At 41.4% G+C, this 26350-nt stretch overlaps 1 protein-coding gene across 1 annotated transcript in view; it reads right to left on the bottom strand.

The window, feature by feature from the left end:
- LOC132576675 (spermatogenesis-associated protein 7 homolog) overlaps window positions 1-26350 on the bottom strand; it is a 130011-nt gene that overhangs the window by 38522 nt on the left and 65139 nt on the right. Inside the window, exons 5-9 of the mRNA XM_060246080.1 lie at window positions 19834-19955; window positions 11395-11876; window positions 11199-11259; window positions 6459-6505; window positions 2687-2764 (exon numbers count right to left, since the gene is read on the bottom strand). Of these exons, the coding sequence (XP_060102063.1) occupies window positions 2687-2764; window positions 6459-6505; window positions 11199-11259; window positions 11395-11876; window positions 19834-19955 (790 nt within the window). The remainder of the gene's footprint in view (window positions 1-2686; window positions 2765-6458; window positions 6506-11198; window positions 11260-11394; window positions 11877-19833; window positions 19956-26350) is intronic.

The following is a 26350-nucleotide window of genomic DNA, read 5'->3' as shown; positions in this document are numbered from 1 at the left end:
TGTAGCCTTTGGAGGTGTTGAGGGGGGGATGCAGCCAGGGCCTCTCCCACTACCACCGGGAGAAGCTGCCTAGCAGGGGTTGAGGATCAGCTCTGTGTTGTGCTAAAAAGCATGCACTCCAGTTTATAGTAAAACTTTGTTAGTGTTAAGGTGGCACAGGAATCTGGATTCCTTGCCTTGCAGGCTCTGACTTGATTGCTTCCCTGAGAAGCAGATGGCTGGGTAGAGAGGGAAGAGAGGGTTGGAATTTTGCCCCTGTCCCTGGACAATTCTGCAGCCTTTGGAGGAATCATGGGGGGTGGGGGGGGATGCAGCCAGAGCCCCTCTCATTGCTACTGGGAGAAACTGCCCTGGTAGCCGTTGAGCAATCAGCTCTGTGTTGCTCTAAGAAAACGTGCACTCCAGCCTGTAATAAAACTTTGTTGGTATTAAGGTGGCACAGGAATCTGGATTCCTTGTCTTGCAGATTCTGACTTGCTTGCTTCCCAGAGGGGCATTATGATACTTGAGGAGGAGGGGGAAGAGGGTTGGAATCCCCCCCCCCATCCCTGGGTGATTCTGCAGCCTTTGGATGAATCGTTGGGGGGGGGGGAGGGATGTCGCTAGAGCTCCTCCTGTTGCCACCTGGAAAAGCTGCCCTGACAGGGATTGAGCAATCAGTTCTGTGTTGCTCTGAGAAAACGTGCATTCCAACCTGTAATAAAACTTTTTTGGTGTTAAGGTGGCACAGGAGTCTGGACCTCTTGCCTTGCAGGCTAAGCTCTGAATTGCTTGCTTCCCTGAGAAGCAGACGGCTGGGGTGGGGGACGGGCTGTTATTTTGCCCCCATCTACAGGCTGTTCTGCAGCCTTTGGAGGAATCATAAGGAGATCCACCTGCTTGGAGTTGTGGTAGATAACTCATTGAAAATGTTGACTCAGTGTGCAAATGCAATTTTAAAAAGGCAAACGCTATGCTATGATGGAGATTATTAGGAAGGGGATTGAAAACACATCAGCCAGTATCATAATGCCCCTCTATAACTCTATGATGTGGTCTCATTTGGAATACTGTGTACATTTCTTCTTATTGCACCTCAAAAAAGAAATAGCATTGAAAAAAATGCAGAAAAAGGCAACTAAAACAATTAAGAGAATGGAACCACCTTCCCTATGAAGAGGGTTAGGGCTCTTTAGCTTGGAGAAACAATGACTGAGGGGTGACATGATAGAGGTTTACAAAATTATATGTGGGATAGAGAAGGCACAGAAAGAAGGCACCTTCTCATAGTACAAATAGTTGGGGGCACTCCATGAAACTAATGAGCAGTAGACTTAGAACACTCAAAGAGTGAATGCACTGCTGCAAGAAGTGGTGGCAGCTACAGGCACAGACAGATTCAAGAGGGGATTGGATAAACATATGGAGATCCATCAGAGGCTATTAGTCACAAAGTACAGATGGAACACTACGTATGGGGGAGTGATGCTCTCTTGGTGCTTTGGGGGGCAATCTACCTTGCAGGGTGGTTTTTGAGGATAAAATGAAGGAGAGTAAGATGCTGAATATTCGAGGGACAGAAAACAATGTAAAATAAGATTTAAATCTGGAAGGAGGAAGTGACCTCACAGAAAGGACCAGGGAAGAAAGCATGGCTTTCTAAGGTAGAAAGGTAATATAGGTTGGTGTGTTTAAATCCGAACTTTGAAAGAAGTTACTTTAAAGGAAAAGGTGGGTTTGATGAAGTGCCCTGAAAGTGACCTCACAGGTGGGGGTAGGGTTTGATGCAGTGTGCTGGAAGTGACATCATCTGAAGGGGTGGAGCTGGGGAAGTGACATCACTTGACCTTTGACCAGGAAGTGACTTCACAGGATATGACATCACAAAAACTCTCCTGGCTCCACCCCCAAAGTCCCCAGATATTTCTTGAGTCAGACTTGGCAACCCTAAGGGGATCCTCCAGTTTGGAGGCCCTCCCCCCACTTCAGGATCGTCAGAAAGCGGGGGGAGGGAAGTGTCTGCTGGGAACTCTTTTATTCCCTAGGGAGATTTATTCCCATAGAAAATCATGGAGAATTGATCTGCGGGTATCTGGGGCTCTGGGGGGGGCTGTTTTTTGGGGTAGAGGCACCAAATTTTCAGTATAGTATCTAGTGCCTCTCCCCAAAATACCCCCTAAGTTTCAAAAGGATTGGACCAGGGGGTCCAATTCTATGAGCCCCAAAAGAAGGTGCCCCTATCTTTCATTATTTCCTGTGGAAGGAAGGCATTGAAAAGGTGTGCCGTCTCTTTAAATGTGATGGCCAGAACTCCCTTTGGAGTTCAATTATGCTTGTCACAGCCTTGACCTTGGCTCCACCCCTAATGTCTCCTGGCTCCACCCCAAAGTCTCCTGGCTCCACCCCCAAAGTTCCCAGATATTTCTTGAATTGAACTTGGCAACCCTAGTTGGTATGTGAAACGGTTCTACAATGAACACTTATGACCTTCTTTTAAAATTTATTATAAGTATGAATGCTGGTTGAGGTTAACAACATTTCAGAATTCCATGAGTATTCCCTCCTTTGAGGAGGGAATTGCAGTATGTGAAAAGACCCTAATATGAAAATCATTTCAATCAGGAGTATACAGATACATTCTGCATCACATAATTAATTCCTATATTTTAAAATAAGGATAAAATGGAAAGAAAAATTGAGCACTCACTTGTTCTGGTAACAACTTCTGATCAAAATGTCATTTGTAATCTCTTTAAGAAACTGAAGGTACTTCAACTCTTCTTCTCTTTGTCAACATGAAACAGATCATTAGGATAAACAAGAAAAGACTGTTCCTTGGGCTTCTGCCCACTATCCCAAATACTAACACTGATGCCACTTTCAGTCGCTTAGATGAAAGGCAGCCTATTCCTATGACATTGTCTCATGGGAATGATTCAGATTATTCACTTTGAAGTCCTACTGATATCAGTGGGAGAATTAAGAATATGTATAACTTTCTTCTACTAAACTCAACAGGATTCACCTGTTTAATTTGCACGTATTAATTTGCCCTGTATTGATAAAGATTATTGGTCCCTCCCCTCCAAAACAGTGGTTTTCAACCATGGTATGTATACCACCAATGGGACACAAAAGTAGTTTAGGCAGGACGCAGGGTTTTTATAGCAATTAATTAAGAATGCACTCTCCTTCAGTCTCTGTGGCCCTGAGCTGGATAGGCCAGGCTAGCTCAGTCTTGTCAGATCTTGGAAGCTAAGCAGGGTTGGCCTTGGTTAGTACTTGGATGGAAAAGCTCCAAGGAATACCAGGGTCATGACACAAAGCCAAGGCAATGGCAAACTACCTCTGAACATCTCTTGTCATGAAAACCCTGCAGGGTCACCATAAATCAGTAGCAGAAAGAGATCCAGAACATGATTTTGAATATACCACTCAATTTACCGTTTACATCCAAGTTCTATGATAAACCATATTTGCCTTGTTTCTTGGACAGAGAGTTATAGTAGATAGTCTTAAAACTCCAATATCCAAAGCAGATTAACAAGGTCACACTGGGGTATCCCAGGACAGATTACTACAGGACAGAATAAGTGACAGGACACCAGTTGCTCTCATCTACAGCTTCTGAGTAAAACCAATCCTGTATACCATCCATGATCTACAGCCTGTTTTGAACAATGATACCTCTTTTGCAAAGGCCTTGGGTGGTAGGCCTTTACTTGCTTATATATAGCCCTCTAATATCAGTTATTCACCAGCAACAATGTACACCACCCAACAAGAGACATTATCACGAGAACCAGACACTGCAACGAGACCAGTTCTGTCCCTGCTCAACTTAGGTAACAGTGTTATAGGACCCGATAATATTAGCTATTGCATTCCATCAGGGGCTCATTTACTTGCTCATCATTCTGTGAGTTATATCCCAAGTTCACCAGGTGCCTGTCTTTTTAAATGCCTCTGTTTTATCACTGCCACCACAGCAGCCGATCCTTAATGGCTTTGGTGGAGGTGGGACTCCCTACCTCTTGCAGGGAGAGGAATCCTCGTGAGAGTGCAAGGCAAACCACAGGGCATGTCAGGCCATCTTTGAAAGCAGGTTATGATGAAGACAGTACCCAGCTACCAACCCAAGGCTACAGAGGGAAGCAGCAAGAAGAGGAGCAACAAGGTGTTAGAGATTAATAAGAACATAAGAGAAGCCATGTTGGATCAGGCCAATGGCCTATCCAGTCCAACACTCTGTGTCACACAGTGGCCAAAAAACCTAGGTGCCATCAGGCAGTCCATCAGTGGGTCCAGGACACTAGAAGCCCTCACCCTGTTGTCCCTCCCAAGCACCAAGAAAACAGAGCATCACTTGCCCCAGACAGAGTTCCAATAATGCGCTGTGGCTAGTAGTCACTGATGGACCTCTGCTGCATATGTTTATCCAATCCCCTCTCGAAGCTGGCTATGCCTGCAGCCATCACCACCTCCTGTGGCAGTGAATTTCATGTGTTAATCACCCTTTGGGTGAAGAAGTACTTCCTTTTATCCATTCTAACCTGACTGCTCAGCAATTTCATTGAGTGTCCACGAGTTCTTTTCTCACTGATCTGTTAGAGTTCTTTGAGGGGGTGAACAAACATGTGGACAAGGGGGACCCAATTGATGTTGTTTACCTTGACTTCCAGAAAGCTTTTGATAAAGTTCCTCTTCAAAGGCTCTTAAGTAAGCTCAAGAGTCATGGGGTAAAAGGACAAATCCTCTTGTGGATCAAAAACTGGCTAATTAATAGGAAACAGAGAGTGAGTATAAATGGGCAATTTTCCCAGTGGAGAGTGGTAAGTAGTGGAGTGCCACAAGGCTCAGTACTGGATTCAGTGCTTTTTAACTTGTTCGTTAATGATTTGGAGTGGGAGAAAGCAGTGAAGTAGCTAAGTTTGTGATTGAAACTAAATTGTTCAGGGTGGTGAGTACCTGAGATGATTGTGAGGCACTCCAAAGGGATCTGTTGTGGTTGGGTGAGTGGGTATCAACATGGCAAATGAGGTTCAACGTGGCCAAGTGCAAGGTAATGCACATTGGGGCCAAAAATCCCAACTATAAATACAAGTTGATGGGGTGTGAACTGGAGGAAACTGACCAAGAGGGGGTCTTGGGGTCGTGGTAGATAACTCACTGAAAATGTTGAGACAGTGTGCAACTGCAATAAAAAAGGCCAACGCCATCCTTGGAATTATTAGGAAGTGAATTGAAAACAAATCAACCAGTATCATAATGCCCCTGTATAAATCGATGGTGCGGTCTCATTTGGAGTACTGTGTATAATTCTGGTCACACCTCAAAAAAGATATTATAGCATTGGAAAAAGTGCAGAAAAGGGCAATTAGAATGATTTAAGGGTTGGAATGCTTTCCCTATGAAGAAAGTTAAAACACTTGGGACTCTTTAGCTTGGAGAAATGTCGACTGAGGGGTGACATGATAGAGGTTTACAAGATTATGCACAGGATAGAGAAGGTAGAGAAAGAACTACTTTTCTCCCTTTCTCACAATATAAGATCTTCGCTTACAGAACCCATGTCTTCCTCAATAATTTTTGTTCATCAATGTGCCTACTAATTCTCTCTTTAATAACACCCTCCATTAATTTTCCTGGTATTGAAGTCAGACTGACTGGCCGGTAATTTCCCGGATCTCCTCTGGAAGCCTTTTTAAAGATGTGGGTGACATTAGCTACCCTCCAATCCTCAGGATCAGAGGCAGATTTCAATGAAAGATTACATATTTTTGTCAGGCGATCCACAATTTCACCTTTGAGTTCTTTCAGAACTCTTGGATGTATACCATCTGGGCCTGGTGACTTATCAGTTTTTAAATTGTCTATCAGTCGTAGGACCTTCTCTCTCATCACCTCAATCTGACTCAGATCTTTCAACACCCCTCCCTAAATCAGTGATTCTGGATTGCTCATTCTCTTAAAACTCTGAGGCCAATGGGTGATGTCCACAGGTGAACTTGGTAAATAGGCCACTGGAGGGGAGGGGCCTAGACACCTCCTATTATTTGTCAATAATGGTCTGCTATTTAAATAGGGAAAATCCCCAAAATATTGCTCCTGAGGGACAAGGGATGCCCACAAACAAAATTAAAGGGGAGCTGAAGATATGCCACGGAGAAAAAAATGCCCCAACATCTGTAAATGGAAACAAAACAAACTGTCCTTGTTATCACCAATCACAGCTGTTGTGAATAATCGCTGTACTTCTTAATATACTTAGACACAGAAATATCACAAGCTAGGCCATTTAACCCTTTTCTTCTTTCTTTTTTTCTTGCTCGCTGAGAATTCACTTTGTGCATCTGAAGAATGTGCTGAAGCCCATAAAAGCTTATGCTACATTTAACATGCTAGTTTTTAAGGTCTCCAGCATTCTTCTTTGATATTTGCTGCAACAGACTAACACGATGCCTGCACAATTCACTTACTTTGCCTGAAGCAGTGCTTGCAGAGAAACTGAAGTCTCTTGGTGTTTCTATAATGTTTAAAAGCAGAGAAAAGAAACTAAACAATTGCTTTATAGACTTGGAATGGCATATATCCTTGTGTTGTAACAGCTAGTTACTCAGTGGACCTATTATGAAAGTCACCAATGCACCAATCCACAGTGTCAATACCTATACAAATATATACTTTATAGGGATTCTTCTATTCAAATGAAAAAATATCATTTGAGAATTGGATGTGACCATCTCCAGCACAGGTTTGGTATTAGGAAATGTTTCACAAGTCCTCTATTTTTTGTATGAATACCTGAGTACATGCTTGTTTAGTTTAAAGTAAAAGATAAAGGTAATCCCCTGTGCAAGCACCAGTCATTTACGACTCTGGGGTGATGTTGCATCACAGTGTTTTCATGGCAGACTTTTTAATGGGGTGGCTTACCATTGCCTTCCCCAGTCATCTATACTTTAACCCCAGCAAGCTGGGTACTCATTTTACCGACCTCAGAAGGATGGAAGGCTGAGTCAACCTTGAGCCAGCTACCTGAACCCAGTTTCCACCGGAATCAAACTCAGGTTGTGAAGCAGAGCTTGGGCTGCAATACTGCAGCTTACCACTCTGCACCACAGGGCTCTATAGTTTAAAACAGGGTTTCCCATTTGCAGGATCTCTCAATGCCAGGTCACAGGGAGACAGCAAAGGCAGCTCCTGGGCTCCCTTCCCCATTTAAACACTTGACAGGGTGTTTAAATGCGGAGACCGGGGGGGGGGGGGAGGCAAATCACTTACCTTTGTAGTCTCCCTGCCAGGCAGGGAGATGGCAAAGGCAGTTCCTGGGCTCCCCCCCCATTTAAACACCCTGGTGTGGTGTTTAAATGGGGGGGGGGGAAGGCAGATCACTTGCCTTTGCAGTATTCCCGCCAGGTGGGGAGACATCATTTCTTATCTCCTGGCTCCACCCCCAAATTTTAGTGGGCCAGGAAGGAGCAGTGTAGAAATAGCCAAGCCATCGTGGGGGGGGGGGGGAGGAGTTTGGGAAACCCTGGTTTAAAGTAAAGCAGACCAAAAAATGCATGTGTATGCCCATCAAATTTCACAAACAGCGTGTTCTTGGGTTGTCATACCCAGGAGCAAACAAGAGCAAGTCAAAAGTATTTGTTGATGTTCATTATGGGTAAATCTTTATACTGACTCAGTCCATCTTCCTCTGCACATGCAGCTGCATGGACAGGAACAGATTCCCTGAGGAATCACTGGAGCCCTGGAGCTGCCTCTCCTCTGCCTTTGGCCAGTTGGTGCAATTGCAAGGGAGGAGGTTTATTTATTATTTATTTATATATCTCCTATATATTTCTTCCAACTGGAGACCCAAAGCAGCTTTCAGGAGGAGGTAAAGGTTCCACAGGGATGCCCTGCTACAAGCATTGATGAAGTGTACCTGAAGGTTATCTTAATGACAGGAGGCAGAGGTGCCATCTTGTCTGTGCAATGCAGCCCCCCACCCCCAACCTGCACAGTTCTCCCAGCAATGTCTATTCAGATGCTGCAGTACACAGTTAAGGGAAGGTGGATGGTGGGGAGATCTGACTCTACCAGAGGAACAGTGGTAACGTACAACCTATTATATTGTTTTACACTTTTGAAGCATATATCATCATCATATCTAATATCCCTAATGGTGATGGCAAAATGGAGTTATCCCATTGGCTGATGGGTACACTCAACAAACCATTGGCCCACCATGTGTCAGTCACCACCTCTGGGTTCCCACTGGCTGACTCCCCTGTCCCCCGCCTACTGCAGGCTCAGGAACACTTAACAAACTGCCAAAACAGTCTTACCTCAGAAACAGATACATTTCTGGTACTCCTCTGTGTCCTCTCCATCAACTGGCCTCAGAAAGGGCTGCCACTCTACTGTGGTCTCACAAAGTGTTTCCTCAGAGGCCATGGCAGCTGCCTCTTTCCTTTACTCTCTCCCTCCTCCCTTCAGCCTCACTCCAGGGGCCACTGGGGAAGCTGCTAGCCAGAGGCTGTTGCTAGGCAACCAAATATGCTTCTGTTAGTAAAGGGAGAGACCTCAGCTGAATATAATGCCATAGAGTCCACCATCCAAAGAAGTTATTTTCTCCAGGGAAAGTGAGATCTGTTGTCTACAGTTGTGATACCAGGAGGTCTTCAGGCTCCACCTGGAGGTTGGCTACCCTAGGCCTGGCAGCACCCTCTGGGTGACCTGATGCCACTTGACTGGCATGATTTAACTAGGCCTGGCTGCTGGCTCCTGTTCAGCAGCAGCCACCCTATGACAGCTAGTGTGACTTAGCAGTTGGCAACTCCAGGTTGGCAAATTCCTGGAGATTTGAGGGGTGGATCCTGCAGAGGGTAGGGTTTGAGGAGGGGTGGAACCTCAGACAGGTACAATGCCATAGACTCCACCCTCCAAACCAGCCATCTCCTCTTGGGGAACCACTGTTGCCAATCTTCAGGTATGAGTTGGAGATCACTCAGAATTACGACTGCTCTCCAGATGGCAGAGATCAGCTCCCCTTGAGGTGAAGTGGGGGAATGAATGCCTTCACTTGGGTGGGTGGGAAGACAGCAAGGGTGGAGGGGCACTCACCCTGAGTCTCTTTCTAGACCCCATTGTAGTTTTCTTCACAACAGGCTTTATTCCTAGTTACACATAATGTTGCAACACCTTTTCATGGCAGTAGTAGATGGCAGACACTAGTATTATTTAACAACTAGAATTCTATTGCCAACGCATTAGCTGGTAAATTCAAGGAAATACAAAATTCAGTACACCACCTCATTCATTTTAGTCTTCCACTGGCCCCTTCAAATTAATACATTATATTCTGTGCTGATAGTAGGGAAAACAACCAAAGAGTGAACAATGTTCTCCCTGCTGTTGAAGGCACAGGATCCTTATTAGAATCTAGACCTGGCAACTCTATGTACCATTTCACTCCTTAGCCCATAGTCTACTAGATGTTTCTTCAAACTCACTCTCCTTTCACTTTTTTCATTATTAAATTATTCCACTGTTTTCTTGGTCTCTTTCATTCAGTGGCCATACCTTTGGGCTCTCTGTTCTTTAGGTTCCCAGCCTCCCAGGTTCACTTTCCAATTACCCTTTCCAGTCCTAACTTGTGCACACAGCTCCTCCTTGGATTCAGCCTGTGTGAGAGTTCATTCTCAGCTAAACCGCCAACTACCCCTTCTCACAGAGACTGTAAAGTGAATATGTTATTGCTGGGCCAACTGGCCAGCACTCCTATGTTGAGTTCTAGTTGGGCCCTCCCACCCTTGTGCTTCCTCCAAGGAGATGGGGGGCAGGCAAATGCCAGTGCCTGTGCCAAGGACAGGCACTGGTCTTTTCTGAGCAGTTGGAATGTCTCAGATTGTACCAGCTCATCCCACTGGTATCAGAGACTCTGTTGCCCCTTGCAATATGCATTTTCCAAGGTACATTAAGATCAAATTTCCATATTTTGATGGAGAAATAGCATTACAAAATAGGTTTATCTCATTATTTTCACATGAGGGAATGTTTCTTATGGATACCCCCTGTGAAGAAAAAGCTGCTAATATGCGTAATCAGCCTTCAGGCTCCCTCTCATGGTAAATATACCAATTAACTACTATTAAAATAATGTAATGATGACTCAAAACAAAAATCATTAGTGGGGTAAGGGAAAGAAAACCAGAGTATTCCATACTAACAGTCTAAGAACACAAGACATTGAGAAAACTGTGGATCTTCCCAGAAATTTTTAAAATGGAAATGGCTATTGTGTGAGGCTGTGGGGAAGCAAGGGGGTTAAATCTGACACAATTTTGCCAGTTGAAACTGACCCCTCCAAGCTGTTATTGGCCTCAAAATGAAAAAAAGGTGGGCATCCATTCTTTGCCTTTCTTTTTTCTGCCAAGACTACTAGAAACAGAGAGAAGGGGTTGATTTATAGTTGCAAAACTGTATGGATGGAAGAGTTAAACAAGCTGGCTCATGCCCTGCTTTTACTATTTAAAAATGCTGCAAAGATGAGATCACAGATCTCCAACCATCTCCTAAGTTTTGTTTCTTTGAGTACAGGAACACACATCTGATTGTACATATGTTGGCATACTTCTGCTATCCTTCTTGAGACCCTTTTCAGTTTCTGTATACAATAACACTAAAAAGAAAAGTAAAAGAGGAAAGTTTTGTTCACAGACAATGCTTATTTGTTACTGTTAAAGAAAAGTAGTTAAAGTTGATAGTTAAAGATAAGTAGATAATTTTGTATCTCTCCCACATGATAGCTGACTCCATTAGTTTAGTTAAACACACAACTGCTGCATTTAGAGTCTCTTCTTGGAAAGAGAACCCTAGGATGGTTCAGCTATTACTTTCGTACATTTAAAAACATTGTTTGTGTTTTCAAGACAGCTGTTATTTTAGATCTTTCTGTTGGAATCACCCATTGTCATTACCTACCTTGAAACACTACAATTCCCCAAATGTGCAATTTTCAATTGTTTGAATAACCAGTTTGAGTTAATCACCACCGACAATAATCATTGTAGGTATTTAAAATTTCTTTCAGCAATGCTTGATGCAATTCTGTCTTGCAATAAGTAGCCTTTGTCTAAGACTGCCTTGTGCTCAGATCCAGAATTGCTTATATTTATGAATATTACTGCCCATATCATTTCACTCAATACCAAATAGGGTACAACAACCTTGACTGGATGCTGCATGAAGTAATCTGCATAAGATCGTAGACATTTATCTTCCAGAGCCCTGAAAGTTAAAAAAGAACATTTTGAATAACATTGACAGCAGTTTAAAATTATTTGCTTGAAACTGAGGCCACTACATTTTTCATTTTTTAAATTTAGCTATTCATATGCAAAATTAAGTTGCTGAGCATTTTACCTATAAAACTTTCCTGGGTTTTCGTGCAGTGGTTTATCAGACAAGAAGGTCTTCTTTCTTTGTGGAGAATTATAATACCTGTATTTTGAAAGTAATGATTTATTTGGCGTTTTTAAAACTTTTGGTGTAAAGGGCTTTTTTGTTTCTGTAAACCATTGTCTATGAACATCCAATAGGTCTCTATTTAATGTTTTCTTATGAAGGGGTTGAAATGGCATCTTTCTGCTGTGGCGCAGAGAAGGGCTCACTCTGTGAGACTGGTCAAGTGGCAGAGGATGCTGGTGAACTGTCTTCTTGCCATTGTAGAGAGCCTGAGATAAAGACCACCAGACAATATCTTGGATGGCCTCCTCTGCACTTAAAATTTGGGACTGAGTTCTTGAATGTAGCTTCTTGAAATGTTTGGGGAAGCACTCGTCTTTTTGTTTCAAGGATGGCATTTGCATTCTTCTTCTTGTAGCCAAATCCAGGCCGCTCTGTAACTAAATAAAAATGGGGGAGATTAGAAAAGGCAGCACATTTTTCAATGAAGGAATTGCATTTTTTTCTTTACTTATACAGGGTTTATATGAAAAAATATACATATTATAATCCATAGGGAATTACAAAGGAAGGAAGATGTGTTCTGTGTTTTTGAAGTTCATACATACATTCCTGACATCTCCTATGAAGACTGTGATCAGTGAATTCATCTTATTATAGATTTTCTTTTTTGTTCTGGTTTCTAGAAAGGCAGTAGAGTTTCTATAATGGCAGAAGGTCCCATGAATAAGTTCTACTTGCTTATTGATATAAACAAACAATATGGAAAACATTGTTACATATTCTCATACATACCTGCCCATCAACACTACATGTGCTTTATCTAGAGATGCACACTTGGGTGAAAAATGTGTTTTTTAAAATTCAGATTTTGGGATTGGTTTCTATACTGGTGTTCCAGATTATTTGGATCCCCAACACCATTTTGAGATTTGGATTTTTTTTTTTTAATTCTGAAAATTTCTTGTCTATTATCCTTTATCAGAGGACACTTTATGTGGGGCAGAAATGGTTAATTTTTAAACAAGTGACACCTTCATTTCCAGAAAAACCAATCCCGCCTGCCACTAAAAACTCCCCCAAATTTCAAGCAAACTGGATCAAGGGGACTAATTCTGTGGAATTACAGATGGCCCCCAGCCATCTAACTTGTCTCCATTGTTTCCTATGGAGAAAAAAAATCCCATTCTTCCTCCAGGAAAAGAAGCCAATAGCCAAACACAGAAGAGAAAGCGAAGCAACCACTGCCCAAAAGCCTCCCAATGCAAACAGAACAAATATGACCAACAGAATTCACATCAAACCTGAGAATCCCAACAAAATCTCAGGCCTATGTGGCAAGCCCAACAGAACCAAAGTCAAACCAGAGAATATAAGCCAAACCAACCTAGCAAATTTGTACCAAGGCAACCAACCAGGCCTGGTAAAACACTGACACACGACAGACACATGCTAATGTCACTTCCCCAAGGAAGGCCTCAGGAAGCAAGAGGGAGGGGTTTTTAGGCATCCAAGTTCTCTCTCTGCAGGTTGCAGACTATACTGTCACTGGCTCACAGGAGTTTCAGAAGCTGAAATTGCCCTTCAACTCTCACACTCCTGTTCCCTCCACCCCCTGTAAAGAAGAAACACAATCACAATACAATATGCCTGAGCTTCATTTAGGATTGCCAGTTTCTGCCTCGTTGCCGGCAGGGGACTTTGGGGGGCATTCCTGAACTTGGTGGGAATATCCTCAATGTGATGACACCACACAGAAGTGATGTCTTCATGTTAGGGATGCAGCCCCACGGAAGGTGCTGATGGTGCCAACTTGCAAGAACCATTTAAAGGGAACCTTCTGGCACCCTGCATTCCTGAATTCACCCTGCATGCTTGAATTTGTCTCCCTGCATGCCTAAATCCATGACTTGGAATTCAGGCATGGGCACCCCCCAGCATTAAATCTCACAGGAGGGGAGGGGAAGGGGTGGATGCCAGTGGTTGCTGTTGTGTATGCAGCTTCCCCCATTGGCCAGCTGGCCGTTGACAGGTAGGAGCCCGCAAAATTGGGGATCCCCCACCTGAGGACTGGCATCTCTAGCTTCATTTTAGGTGCTTCTGTGGGTTCTGCTTACTGTAATTGAGATATTTTATTACCTCTCTAACTTCTCTTGTTTTAGTGATACTTCTGGAGAGGGCTTTTTTCCTCCAATTTTATAATTTTTTTATTAATTTAAACTACAAAAGAAAGAAGCATTACAGAGAATACATAAAAAAAGGGAAAGGGGGATTGACAGAATGGGGAAAGCAGAAACAGAAAACAGTACAAATATATCAGTTATAATTCTACCTCCCAATAAAATATTCAAATCATTCTACCTACGAGTATAAAAATCTCCATATATTTTACCTTCCTTTCTTTCATTACCAGAAAAAGTTTTTTTTAATAAACTAGTAATAGCAATATGAATCTAAACATTTCTTCTTAAACACAAATAGGTATAACAAGTTAATTCCCCCCCCAACTGTCTCAAAGCCAATTTTATCTGATTTAACTTAAGCCTATTATAGGCACAAATTAGATTGTTGGTTTGACAAAATCCTTATTAAAACAAGCACATAAAAATCATATCTTTATCCTTAACAAATTACATAGGATATAACTAAGTAATTTGTCTATCTCAGTCTAAACCATTTCTCCAAAAAGCATATTAAAAACAACTCTACCAGGTTACCAAATCTACCAGATACACAACAATTATGTTATCTGGTTTTACAACCGTTAATCCAGCAATCTCACTAAGTAAGCATACTGTAGATACATCTACTATATAAAGAAATATGTTATCTACACTCTTTAACATTAATCCAAATTGACTATATATTTAATTACAATTTTACCAGCTCTCTTACTTCTGTTCATTATTAATAGTTATGTTTGTTTGCTCACAAAAAAAAAGAACCAAAATTCAGGAATCCTTCATCCCAATGATTAAGTTCCTTTAATTTCTGCATCCATATTACATCAGAGTCAGCCCATTTGACCACAGCTTTCCTTTTAAAATCGCATACCACTTCTTAATCAGAGTTTCATAGCCAGCCATTCACAAAAATTAAAAAAAATTCCAATATCCTTCTTCTGGAAAGTTTTCCACATCTTGATTTATTGATTGAAGTGTACCTTTTCTCTTCTCAATATTGCCTGCCCCCTCAACAATGGGAGGAAGAATTCAACACCATTTTTCCCTCTCCACATAACTTCACTGGATCTTGATTTCCGGTCTTGTTTTAAAACTGTGATATAGGAGACCATTTTAATTTTCCGTTGTTTATTTCAGAGCACATCACTTTCCCTTTCCGATTTCACAGCTGTCAGTTTACTCTCTTTAGCGCTTAACTCCTGTTGGATTGCAATTTCATTAGCTTTCAGCATAAAACAACTCATTTGGTCTTAAATGAGCTGCATAAATGAGGCAAGATCTTGTTTCAGAGAGATGATATTTAAAAAGATATCTTTTTCATGAGACATTTAGCTAGGCAGTGCCATTTTTCTCTGATAACAAACTCAGTCTCTTAGTTCAGATTGTAAAATAGCTTCCAACTCCTGCTAATCCACATTCCACAACAACTCCAGCTGAGATTTCAAATGTCATTCTTTCAAATACAGTCAGGCGACAGAGACAGATCTCTCTGGAATATAGCTCCTTTGTGTTCAGATCATGTTGCAACCTAATAATAATCACTTTAGTATAAGTCCAATTATAATCTGGGTCGATTTTAGTAGTTATATTCAATCCAATTTAAATAGTTAAAACTGCTCATAACTTTCCGAGGCCTTCTTTGTCTTCTTTTGAGCTAGTCTCTCATTGTTATGTAAAGTGACCCATCAAGGAATGGAATTAGAAAAGCACCTACTTGTTAAGTAGAATCATCACATTAGGAGTAGAAAGACGCTACTTCAAAGACGTACTGGAGAAAACAAAAGCAAAAAAGCAGTCACGCATTCTTCTTTTTCTGCTGGTACACCAGCTTTTCATGACTGTGGAGCCTCAGAACATACAGGAAACACAGGGCAGCTGCCGCTGAACCCCTCTCTCCCCGTAAAAATCCCATGCCAAAGAAAAAGCCTCTTTCGGGCTTTTTCTATGGGGGCATCACTTCTGTGGCACCCCTCCAACAGCCAGACTCAGATTTGCCGCAGGAGGACGATCTGCAGCCCCCTCTGAAGCCAAGATGACGGAGTCTGGAAGTCCTGGAGAGGGTTTTTTTTATGAGGGTGGCAAGAACAACGTTTTTGTCATTTTAAATACATGCTGATGAGATCTGAATTTGCTGAGATGGAGAAGGAAAGAGACCTTGGGTCATAGTAGATAGCTCAATGAAAATATCAACCCTGTGTACCACATTGTTGAAAAAAAGCAAACTATGCTGGGGATTGAATCAGGTGGGTAGATGTGTTCCACCTTCATTTCCAGGAAACCAATCCTGCCTGCCACTAAAAGCTCTCCCAAATCTCAAGCAAACTGGATCAAGGGGACTAATTCTATGGAATTACAGATGGCCCCCAGAAGAACAAAGTTTGAGTCCAGTGGCACCTTTATGAGCAACAAAGTTTTATTCAAGGTATACATTTTCGTGAACATGAACTGATTCACAAATCCATGAATAAAACTTTTTTGGTCTTAAAGGTACCACTGGATTCAAACTTTGCTACATTGGGGATTATTAGGAAAAGGATTAAAATCAGGTAGCTAATATTATAATGCCTTTTCATGTAAGGAAATAGATGGCTAAGGGGGGCGGGGCTAGTATGGGTGGTGCCTGCACAGAAGATCTCCATGCAATTATGATTTTCCAGTATTGTGGCCTTTGCATGAAACCTTTGCCACAGTATAAATTCCCCACAAAGGAACAGCCCGAGATTAAGCAATTAAACAGGAATGAGGCAATTTTAACCTGTGTGTGCACATGAATATTTAAGTATATACATAAATGTTTGGTATTTTGTTTCTTTTTAAAAAAATATAGTCCCTTACTTCGGGCTTAGGAAATGGTGTGGTGCAGAAATTCAGCCAATCAAACCTGCACAACTTGGCCTTCCAAATGCAGCAGAGCCCTACAAATAACCTTCTGTTTGTGCTGTTCATTTGAGATTATAAACACTAGATGGCTGTCAAGTACATGACTGATCACAAGAGATAACTGGTAAACTGGATTTAGCTAATACTTATTACATTAAATAACCTCATATGAAAATGAGTTAAGCAAATGACTTGTGCTAATGAGCTCCAGCACCTCTTTTCCTACGAAATGACCCCTGTCATGTAAAAATGCTTGCACATGTTAAGGCTACCTTTAAGTACAAAACTAGGCCAGCAGTTTTCTCCCTAATGTGCTAATCTTATGCATGTCAGGCTTTTTACTTACCAGTAAATTGAGGACAGTATTCAAAAATGTAAACTGAGATGGAATCCTGCCCAGTATTTTGCTACACACATTATTCAACTTCAAATTGAATTCATTTAAGCAGGATGGGTGCAAAACTGTACAAGAGTGGGACCAAGAATTTGCAAATAAGTTGTCTCTTTAGATGGATGGCAGATTTGTCACAAAGGGCGCAACATTCATTGTGCAGGTTAGGCAAGGATAACTGGATGAAGAGAGTGGGTGTGATCCAGAAAGTGTGAGCAGAAGGTAATACTGAGCTCAATAAAGCCATCATACCAATATTGATGTAAAAAACCCTCCAACACAAGGGAGCATTTTGGATGATCACGTGGGATCCGTGCAGATTAATTTCAGTTGCCATACAATAAATAATCAGTTGCAGAGTGGGCGAAGCAAATGGTGTTGTGGAAAACAAGTTAAATTAAATCCTGGTCATGTAATCCATGATTTTATTCTCATCTAAAAGTAATAAGAATTTTGATTAAAACAAGAACAAGTCCAGTTGCGGGGGGGGGGGGGGAAGCACTACAGTGGGTGTAAGAGGAATGATCGTTCTTGTCAAAAAAGCCTCCCTAAGGACGACAGCTTGTTCCTCATAGAGGTCCACCTTGGAAAATAAAATGAGCCTGTGAACCACATTCCATTTATGTATTATATAAAATCATTCCTCATATTCAATATACATAGCATGTAAAAACCTATAGACTTTTTCATTTTTTTAATGCAAAATTTTGGGGAGCACTGAAACAAAGCCCCTGTGAAATATGTTCCCTTTTCGAGTGAGAAGAAAATTGTGGCTCAAAGCATTTTACTCATTCCAAATGTATAGCATGAAAAAGCCTGAACACTTTCTCATGTTTTACAATGAAAAAACTGGGAAATTTCAAGATTTTTTACTTAAATTATCTGATAGGAAAGTATTATATTGATTTTTTTTTGCCCCCCTACCCAATCTCTATTTAAAAAAACAAAACAAAACTGGGGTGGGGGGTTTCCACTTGTGGCTTCAAACTTTCTGGAATCTTACATCTCTAATTAACACCTCCTCCCCTCAATCTACAAACATGAATATCTCTTTTTAACATAAAGAGAATTTACAACTCTGTTCTTGGGTCCTCTCTATTTGGGTGACTGAGAAGACAAAATAATCAGGAAGTGCTATTACTGCTAACTCTACAATACAAAGTCAGTATTACAAGAGCCCTGTGGCGCAGAGTGTTAAAGCTGCAGTACTGCAGTCCTAAACTCTGCTCACGACCTGAGTTCAATCCCCGTGGAAGTTGGGTTTTCAGGTAGCTGGCTCAAGGTTGACTCAGCCTTCCATCCTTCCGAGGTCGGTAAAATGAGTACCCAGCTTGCTGCGGGGAAAAGGTAGATGACTGGGGAAGGCAATGGCAAACCACCCTGTAAAAAGTCTGCTGTGAAAACGTTGTGAAACCAACCTCACCCCAGAGTCGGAAACGACAGGTGCTTGCACAGGGGACTTTTCCCTTTTCCTACGATGCTAGTGTGATGGACAGGTTAGTTTCCACCTCTCCCTAAGGGCAAGCAATGGAAGCTGATAAAATATTAGTGAAGATGACAATTGTAAACAACAGTTACAAAAGTTGAAGACAGCAGTTAGGGAGTGAGCCTGACTGAGTGAAATTGTGGAGAAGAGCAAGCTTAAAGCTGATTGAAAAGGGTCGGTTTTTAACAAAGGATCCCAAATGCTGGAATAGTTTAAAAATTCAATTGAAAAGAACGTTTTTAACTTCCACATGTTCTACTTCAATGTTATGTTCAAATCAGAAATAACAGATAACTCTTGGTTTAACCCTGTGGGCTAGTTGTCTCAGGGAAAGAAGTGTGCACATGTGTATGTGTGTGTGTGTGCGCACACACACACACATTAAGATCTCAGTCTATATATATTTTAGGACAAGAATAAATTGTGGTGGCATGTGAATGAAACAGTGTTTGAGTCCCCAACCCCATAGCTGTGTGCAGTGACTGAGTGAGTGGCAATTACTAAATAGGACTGGGCTATTCTGTCTGTTGGTGTCTCTGTAAGAGGGAGGACCTGGTATGTGATGGTCATATATATTTTAGAAGAGGCAAGACGGGTAGTGATTTGTGGCTGTCTGACTTTCTGTAACTCTGAATGTGTTTGAAAGTTTGTGGAGGGTGGCAGGCACTCTGTGGGTGCATTCACACACACTAAATAACAGGCTTTGCAACTGATTTTTTATTGTGTAAGAATAACAAAATCCACTTGCAAACAGTCACCATGTGAAAGCACACAGTGTGAGTTAAAAAACTTGTCACAGCTAGATTTGAGACCAGTAGCACCTGAGGGACCAAAAAAAATTTAGGGTATAAGCATTTAAGGGCATTTTAGGGTATCTGACTAAGAGAGTTTGACTCTCAAAAGTTTATTCCTTAAAATCTTGTTGATCTCTAAGGACTTGAATCTAGCTCTTCTACTACAGACTAATATGGCTATCCTCTTATCTTACAATTCTAAATAGTGAAACAAGATCTCATCACCTAAAGATCTTATTCACCTATAAACTTGCCCCCTACTCATAGCAAAATAGTCATGCACATGACCTGCACATTCTAAACGAGGGGTTACTATACATTGCTTTCCACTGATGATTTTTACTGTACCAGATGTTATTTGAAGCTGACTTGGGAGACTCATGAAATATTAAAATAAGAGATACCATAGTTCTTTTTCTAAGTCTTTCCTGTAGGCAGTCAGTATTTTCAAGGATTTCTGAACAGTCTAGAAAGCTAGAGACTTTTATTTTTAAAAAACAAACAAACAACAAAACCATGAAAGCAGACATTTCTGTATAATAAGAATTGGCTACAGGTTGAACCAGCTTGCGATGTGGTCAGTTAGAACAAGCCAAAAATTAACTTTATTCATTGTCCTACAAAGTGGATTGTATATAGATCATCAAGTAAATGACCACTTACTTTATCATGATCACTGGAAACACTCCTGGAATGAACTAGAGGGTCTGAACGGATCTGTGCCCTTTCTTTCTTGTATTTCTCAACTGCTTTGATAAGGGCCTCTCTTTTCTGTTGGTCTCTGTCTGTATACAGGGAAATATGAAGGGGTTTATGAAAAAGAGCAAGCAGCAATCCAGTGACTCCTGAGCACTCTCTATAGTGTAGAGCAGAAACATTAAAAAGTGGGGATGGAAAAGCTGAAAGAAGAAACCCCCTAACATGGATCTGTATTACCAGAACAATCCTAAGTGGAGTGACTTCAATGTGCTTAGAAGGATGCAACTTTGTTAAGGATTGATCTCTGTTAGGCTTTGATCCAGACTAGACATTCCCACAAGCATTGCCACCTACAGAACACAATTTTCCTGCCTACCATCTCCTATGGCACCCTGACTTGTCCCCAAGGATCACCATTCCCCCAGGCAGGATTTCAGGGGGCATTTCAGGCTTCCAAGGCAGGGGGACATGGGAAAATTGTGTTCTTTTATGGGCTTTAATCTTTGTGCCTGCAGAAATGTTAGTCTGGATCCAATCATTAGGTTTTAAACTCTTACAGCCATGGCTTTTGCATGTTTATTGAAAGGCAAATAATTTCAAATTCTTGAGTCTCACTTCTGAATAAACACACCTAAGGTGATACTAAGGCCTTTTCCACAGAAGCAGTCACTCCTCCCTCAGACTTCTGCTTTCCTTGGCTCAAACCAGTTACTGCATGGACATATTTTGACTCACATCTCCCTCCAATTCCCTGTGCATCTTCCTGATCTTTAAAAACAATTTCAGGAAGCCGTGGAGAGAATTGGAGGGAGATGCAAGTCAAAATGTGCCTGCACAGCAACTGGTGTGGAATTGATCACTCAAGTCAAGGAAAGCAGAAGCCTGAGGGTGGAGTGACTGTTACTGCAGAAAAGAGCTAAGTTTATTTGATATATGAGACTTGTGATGATCTCTGTCTTGAGAACTGATCTTGATGTGGTTACTTCTCACATCAGTATCTCCTTTCCACTTGGCCCAACAAGTCTAACAAGGGAAACAGCTACGTGATCTATTTGATGACATGATGCAGAACTTTAGACATTGCTTACTAAAGTGACAGATACCATGGGGAAGCCAACAGCAGGGGATGTACTACAAAGCAAGTGTCTGAGATGAGCCCGAGTTTCACTGCTCAGCATTAACTAACCTTTGAGCATGAGAAACTGTATTTCATTTCCCCTCATCTGTAATTTATATTATAATTTATGAATTAAATAACAGCATACTATTTCTTTAAACAGATCTGGGACACTATTATTCTTCACAATGGGCATGATATTGTTATGGCTATCAAGAGAGGAAAGTTAGTAGCTATTGATTACGTCCACTTGCTCATATAGGGACAAAAAGAAACAAGCTGGAATTGGAAAGTAGAAAACAGGGGAGTTTTGAATTATATATTGTGTAGGCTAGGAGGCTTGGGTGAAGGGTTCTAAAGGCATGCTGTTTACTTTTGGCATCGTGTTGCTTCTGCTTTAAATATTAATACAGTCAGTTTGGAATCATGCCTCTACCTCATCTTATCAACTTATACATTTGTAAATATACAATATAAAATAGCACAAGTCTCCAGCACTGTCTAATTTTAATGGCTTCTTGTGGAACTGTGGAAACAGTTTCTTGGTTGCCGTAACAGAAACAGTAACAACAATTTGGGTACCTCTCAATTCAACTCTTTGCTCTCCCACTGCAACAGTTCTTCTTTTAACCTGGCTTACAGACTTATTTTAACCTGGCCTGCAGGATTTTTGGGAAAGCAGATACAATAAAGAATGTCAGCCTTTTCCTTCAGACAGCTCAAGGAAGCGTGCAAGATTATCCCATCCTTCTTTTTAACCAAACAACCCTGAGATGTAGATTAGGCTGACAGAGAATGACTGGTCTGAAGTGACCAAGTGAGTTTTACAGCTGAGCCCAGGTCTCATCCAGCATAGTCCTACACTCTAACCACTACACTACATGGCCCCTCTACAATGACTTACAGGTAAAATGTTTTTTTCACCAACCATCTTGCAGGATCGTCCATTGTAGCTGTTTTTGTGGGAACTCTAGCGCTGAAAAGTATTGGGACAATACTGAACATGGAGCAATTCTGCATTCAGCATGGCCAGTATATATACTACAGAGCCATGTCAACACTGCACTGTTGCCAACTATATGGACCATAGTAGTCAGGGGTTTTTTTGTAGCAGGAACTCCTTTGCATATTAGGCCACACCCCTCTTATGCAGGCAATCCTTCAAGAGCTTACGGGGCTGTTATTACAGGGCCTACTGTAAGCTCATGGAGGATTGGCTACATCAGGGGAGTGTGGCCTAATATGCAAAGGAGTTCCTGCTATTAAAAAAGCCCAGATAGTAGTATATTTTGAGACACCTGACCCTTCTATCTTCCTTCTCAGCAAATACCTTCCTCCACAACCAAAGAGGCGTTAGGACCCAGGGCAGTATAACAATAAGTTTATTGTAAGTGCTCAAGAACAAATAAGTTGGTTTTAATTATTAGTGTAACAGTGAAAAAGGGAAACAAAGCAGGAGTCAAGTAGCACCTTTAAGAAGATTAAAGAAGATATTGGATTTATATCCTGCCCTCCACTCTGAATCTCAGAGCGGCTCACAATCTCCTTGACCTTCCTCCCCCACAACAAGACATCCTGTGAGGTGGGTGGGGCTGAGAGGGCTCTCACAGCAGCTGCCCTTTCAAGGACAACCTCTGCCAGAGCTATGGCTGACCCAAGGCCATTCCAGCAGGTGCAAGTGGAGGAGTGGGGAATCAAACCCAGTTCTCCCAGATAAGTGTCTGCACACTTAACCACTACACGAAACTGGCTCTCAAGACCAACAAACTTTTATTCAGAATGTAAGCTTTCGTGTGCATGCATTCTTCAGACGAGGAATGAGGTACAGTAAGCAGAACTACATATAGCTTGTGGGATTTAGAATGCAAAGTGGTACAAAGTTAAAATCCAATAGCAGAACAGTAAAATTAACAAATTCAGAAAACCTTTGATCTGGGTTGCATTAGCATGGGAAACCAATAAAACAGTAACATGTCAGAATGTGAGAATGCCTGTTAATTATTCTATTGCTAATAAGCCTGGGTCAAAATGAGAGCATTTCTTTCCCAGAAGTTTTTCATGTTCAATTAATTTACCTTATAACATGTAACATAAATATATACATAATTCTAGTTTGTTATTAGAAAAAATACATTAAAATATAGTGGAAGATGAGTTTAGTATCTGTAATGAGATAAACAGCCAATATCTCTTGTTTGAGTATGTCGGTACAAAAACATTGTTCTGATACATTATCCTAAAAGAGAAATACATTGGAATACTGTGGATATATAGCCATACTTGGTGAAAGTGGGTTTAGCATATGTAATGAGATAGAAAACCAATATCCTGTTCAGTTCCAGGGAGGTGTTTGTTCCAAGTTTCATAATAATTTGTAATTCAACAATTTCCCTCTCCATTCTGTTCTTGAAGTTCCTTTGCAGTAAAACAGCAACTCTGAGGTCACCCAATGAATGTTCTGGAAGGTTAAAGTGTTCCCCCACAGGTTTCTCAGTTTTGTGATTCCTGATGTCAGATTTGTGTCCATTTATCCTTTGTCATAGGGTTTGTCCTGTTTGCCCTATGTAGAGAACCGAAGGTCATTGTTGGCATTTAATGGCATATATAATGTTGGAAGATGAACAAGTGAATGAGCCTGAGATGGTGCAGTTAATGTTGGCGTAGTTAATGTTGGCTGCTTTGTGTGTGTGTGTGCATGTGTATTTGTGTGTGAGGGAGCGGGGGGCAGTAGAAATGCAGCCAGTTGCTGGGGGATGAAGAAATAAAGACTGTAGTCAGGGGAACTGCACTGCTGTATTTTTATTTATTCATTTTAGGGGGTAGGAAAGTCTCCTGGCTCTGTCTCCAAAGTCTCCAAAGTCTGCCCCCCACCCCCAAATTCCCCAGGTATTTTCTAAGTTAGACTTGCCAACCCTAACCCAAACTAGGGTTGCCAGAACTTACCTGTGGTGGATCCTCATTTCTCCTTGTGGTGGATCCTCATTTCTCCCATCGGAAAACAGCACCTGTCCCCTAGAAGGGGAGAGTCCCCTGAATGTGAGGGTGTATGAGACATGGTGGTCCAGACATTATTTTGGGGTGCAGAGTTCCTTATTCAAATCTCCTTTGAAATACAGGCCTCTCTTGGTGGTAACCTAAATAGAAACTTGTGGTGCCAGAACCAGTATTTTGATTGGACACCATTGTACGTCTTCTTGCAGGGGACAGTCTCCCAAGGGTGGGGATGTGTCAGTTGGGGTGGTTCAAAGTTAGTTTGGGGTACAGGCTGGCCCCAGTGTTTGTGTGTCTGTCCTGGGGACACTGCACTTTGGATCCACTGGCACAAGAACTGCACTTTGGAACAGGAAACAGCACCTGTCTCCTAGAAAGGGAGAGTCTCCTGAACATGGGGGTGTATAATACATAGTGGTCCAGACCTTATTTTGGGATTCAGAGCTTTCAAAGTATCCTCAGTGTTTTTGATTGAATTGAATAAATTATGAATAAATGAATAAGGAATTGGGTAAGGAACCAACTTCAGCCTCCTCAATGAAGCAGAAAGGAGAGGGAGGTAGAGAGAGACAGAGAAGAAAGATAGACATTTTAATCTATTTATCTATGATATTTCTATGAACTCACTTGTTAACTCACTATTCACTTGTTAACTTGTGTCTGACAGTCATCTTGTAATATTTGATATTATAGGTTTTTAATATTGTTTAGATTATGTTTTAACTGTTTTAAATTTATTGTCTATTTAGTGTCATAACCCACCCTGAGCCCTGCAGTGCAGGGAAGGGCGGGCTAGAAATTTAATGAAATAAATGACATTTCTGCTCTGTCAGATTCATACATGTCAACATTATATTATAAGGTGGGGTTGGCTCAGAAAAAAGGTTGAAGATAGGGTGTAATGTTTTATATCCTCTCCAGAGCCATTTGAGAGAAATATTCATGCATAGTTAGCATAAAAATATTGCCCTACAATTACTACATGCTTGTTTCACTCCAAGTGAAGATGACACAGTATCATCCTGTATTACCCACAGTATGACCTGCTGTGTTTTGGGTATTATGCAAATGCTATGTATCATAGTGGGGAGGGATAAAAATGCAAATTTCATTTTATTGCTTTATTTTACTTCATTTATACCCCACTCTTTGCCCCAATGGGGAGCCAAAGTGGCTTACAAAATTCTCCTTTCATTTTATTCTTCTCCTTTTACTTGATTTGAAGATGCCCTCTCTCTCTATTTTTTGCAGTCATAAAACTCTTGCTTTAGCATAATTGTCATTAGCATTTTGTTCTGGGCATGGTTGTCAGTGGTGTACATTAGCATTTGGCATCCACAGATATCAGAAGTCGTGTCTGGCAACACTATTTAAATGCATATGATTGCCCATCATCATCCCCCTATTTTCCTTTTTCCTGCTGGCATGGGCATAAGTGACAGCTGTCTTCTCTGTTACCATTACCCTTCTGGGAATGTATCCGGAGCAGTCTGCAACCATTTTGTCAAACTGAGCACAAACAATATGATAAAACAATTTTGTCTGCGCACTGAAACTACAGAAGCAAAAATTATCACGCAGTCCCTAGAGACATGCTAGCTCATTTTTATGGTTCAGCATTGATTCTGGCTTGTGATGTGGGAGCTAAAGGGCAGCATTTATTTTGTAAAAGGGGTATAGGTGCTTCTGTCTGTCTTGTTTGCCTTAGGAACACAGTACAGTTCCCTATGGACCATTCATCAGCCCAACACTGCCATCCTAAGCAGAGTTATACCCTTCTAAACTTGTTGGCTTCAGTAGATTTTGAAGGGTTTAAGTCTGCTGAGGACTGAATTTCAGGAAGAATTAGCTGCACTGCATTTAAATGGTACAGTTCCCAACTTACATTCAATGATGTTTCTGTCACATTAGAGTGTGATCAAGAAGCAAATTCCAAATATGTAAATAGAAAGTGACTTGATTGTCAATGACCTGAATCACTCAGGTCACCAGAGGTAGGAAACAGGTTTGTTTGTTTGTTTACAAAATGGCTTGAACAGGCTCACAGACACCTTATTATTCCACAGTTGACATTACGGTAGCAGTCACTTGTGTTCCAGAGTCAATAGCTGCCATTTTCTCCATTTGGAATATGTGGTGTATCTGCCATGAAATCATTGAAATTCCACCCAGTTTGCATTGGGCAATGCAATAATGCTGCCATAGGCATGAAGCTTACTGGTTGAAAGGCATCCCCAGGCCATAGTCCATAGGAAACATTATTAGACACAGAAAAGTTACATTGTAAATTGATCAAGGTAAAGAAGAAACCGTTTGCAAAACATCACAAAGCTTGTCCAGTGCCTAACTTAATACTTTCATTTTATTAATACT

The sequence above is a fragment of the Heteronotia binoei genome, chromosome 1 (genome assembly GCF_032191835.1).
Source record: "Heteronotia binoei isolate CCM8104 ecotype False Entrance Well chromosome 1, APGP_CSIRO_Hbin_v1, whole genome shotgun sequence".
Taxonomy (NCBI): domain Eukaryota; kingdom Metazoa; phylum Chordata; class Lepidosauria; order Squamata; family Gekkonidae; genus Heteronotia; species Heteronotia binoei.
The sequence above is the reverse complement of the archived record's forward strand: the minus strand, read 5'-3'. Positions and strand labels throughout refer to the sequence as shown.